Source organism: Poromitra crassiceps (genome assembly GCF_964638095.1).
Source record: "Poromitra crassiceps genome assembly, chromosome: 4".
Classification (NCBI taxonomy): domain Eukaryota; kingdom Metazoa; phylum Chordata; class Actinopteri; order Beryciformes; family Melamphaidae; genus Poromitra; species Poromitra crassiceps.
Genome location: NC_139626.1, coordinates 41,238,728 through 41,241,227, shown reverse-complemented (window position 1 = coordinate 41,241,227; position 2,500 = coordinate 41,238,728). Strand labels below are relative to the sequence as shown.

At 49.3% G+C, this 2,500-nt stretch overlaps 1 protein-coding gene across 1 annotated transcript in view; it reads left to right on the top strand.

Annotated features, from left to right (window-relative positions):
• pax5 (paired box 5) overlaps positions 1-2,500 on the top strand; it is a gene marked incomplete at both ends in the record, with an annotated part of 71,522 nt that overhangs the window by 65,905 nt on the left and 3,117 nt on the right. Inside the window, 1 exon segment of the mRNA XM_083635433.1 lies at positions 1,246-1,332. Within this exon segment, the coding sequence (XP_083491559.1) occupies positions 1,246-1,332 (87 nt within the window).

Here is a 2,500-nt window from a genome sequence, read left to right as displayed (position 1 = left end):
AGCGTAAGTCAGGCGGGCCCGAGGAGGACGAGGGAGGAAAAAGGAAAGGAGAACGGGGTCGAGAGGGAGAGAGGAGAGAGGGGAGAGCAGACCCCAGACAGTAGGTAGTAAATGAGGGAGAAAAGCTACGCTATCATCCGCTGTATGGCCACAGCACTACACACTCACTGAGCTCTACAGCCTGTATGGCCACAGCACTACACACTCACTGAGCTCTCCAGCTCAGTCGCTCTCAAGCAGCCTGTAAAGCATTCTACAGGAGAGATAGGACAGGTTAAGAGAATGTCAGAGAAATTACCATCTTCCATAGGTTCACTGATGGCCTTCATCTGCTCACACAGCCTTGCTTAGTGAAGGCTAGTGAAAGTTTTTTTTTTTTGCATGTTTTTAGCGGGGCCTTCCTATCTGGAGGAAACCCCAGGGGAGCACGGGGAGAACATGCAAACTCCGCACAGAAAGGCCCTTTTGACGAGCCCACCTGGGCAGTAGGCACTGAGGACATGGGGATGGGTACACACCCTCAGTGCCCACAGCGATCCAGGCGGGAATCGAACACAGGACCTTCTTGCTGTGCAGCGACACCGCTACGTACCACTGTGCCACCGTGCCCCCTGTGCCGGTGAAAGTTGAGGTGGATAGAGCTCGGTAAAATGCAGGGTGAATGGATATGAAGTGAACCCCAAAAATGTACCTATTTATCAAGGAAGAAGTCAAGAAACTTGGGTGTCCACTTAGTGCAGTGGTAGATTCCCTGCCTACGGACACGAGGGTCGCACGTTCGAGCCCTCGTGTTACCGGCTTGGTCGGGGTGTCCATACAGGCATAATTGGTCGTGTCTACGGGTGGGAAGCCGGATTAAGGGTATGTGTCCTGGTCACCGCACTAGTGCCTCCTCTGTTCGGGGGAGGGGAACTGGTGGAATAGCATGATCCTCCCATGCACTACGGCCTGCCGATGAAAGTCCTCGCTGTCAGGTGAAAAGAAGTGGCTGGCCTCTTCACATGTATCGGAGGAAGCATGTGCTACTCTACAAATCTCCCCAGATCGACTGAGGAGGTGGAGCAATGACCGGGACAGCAGGGGGGATTGGCCAAGTAAAATTGGGTAGAAAACGTGGGGAATCCGGAAAAAAAACGTTACAATAAATAAATACATAAAAAAATATGCGGATCATCCCAACCTCTACATGCAGACAGCTGTTTCTAAACATGATCTGTTTTTCGCTTTTTTGTTTTTGTCTTTCAGGGGGTGATTTTTCCGGAAGTCCATATTCCCATCCTCAGTATTCCACGTACAACGAATCATGGAGATTTCCTAACCCCAGTTTGTTAGGTAGGTGTATCCCGCAGCTCTGCACTCCTCAGATCAATAATTGCATCAATGGATTTCATTTCCTTCTGACTCACATCCCACTTCAAGCCCCTCTATAATAGTCCTCCTCTAATAGGCTGTATCTTTTATGCCCCGCTGTTCCTCTTTTCATTACATCACATCTCACTCTGTATTGTACTGTACAATACAGTGCTTCACTGCCATACTAAATGGTTCTCTACAAAGGATGTTTTTTCTTAAAGACTGCTCATTTGGGGAGTGAATGGAGTGAAAGGAAGGCAGAGAGAGAGAGAGAGAGAGACAGAGAGAGAGAGGGAAGGAGTGAAAGAGAGAGAGAGAGAGAGAGACAGAGAGAGAGAGGGAAGGAGTGAAAGAGAGAGAGAGAGACAGAGCGAGAGAGAGGGAGGGAGTGAAAGACAGAGAGAGAGAGAGAGAGAGAGAGAGAGGGGCCATTATCTGCATCTCATCAATGTCACATTTGGGGGATTTGTAGAATTTGATGCCCTTGAATTACAGTGGAGGACGTTGACTCTAACCACCGATTCAAGAGCAATTCTCACATGATCACATGATCACATGATCACATGATCACAAAGAATTCAAAGGGATGAGAACAATCTGTGCACAGACGGTTGATATGTCAAAAGGTTTCCTGTGTAGAGCGGATGGTTTCCTGTGCAGAGCGGATGGTTTCCTGTGTAGAGCGGATGTCTGCGCCAAGACCTCTGCCCCCCTGCGGTCATACAGTCCAATTAAACAGGAGAATGGAGTTGGAGTTGTTTGGTCGATACTTTTTGTAGGTGTTTTAGGTCCAGATGACAGTTCGGCTAATCTCTAACAAACTGCGTCGTCGGACTGTAAACAATGACGGAGGCAGAAGTCTTGACGTCTGCTCTACATCGGAAACCCTGAAAAGGGTTACAGGCAATGTACACCAGATGCGTTACGGCTGCGTTGCGGATCCGGCAAAACTGCCAGATCGACTCTCGCCCATGTTAATTGATGGGCGATACATGCAGTACGGACATTTTTTTGTCGGATCTCGCATACGTCTGACAGATTACATGAGTGTGGGTCTGTTCGCAGCCGTACCGGAGCCCTACCGCATCTGTTCCGGAGGCGGTGTACATTAGCCCTTAGTAGTCGTCAGACTCTGGGTGCCCAGATT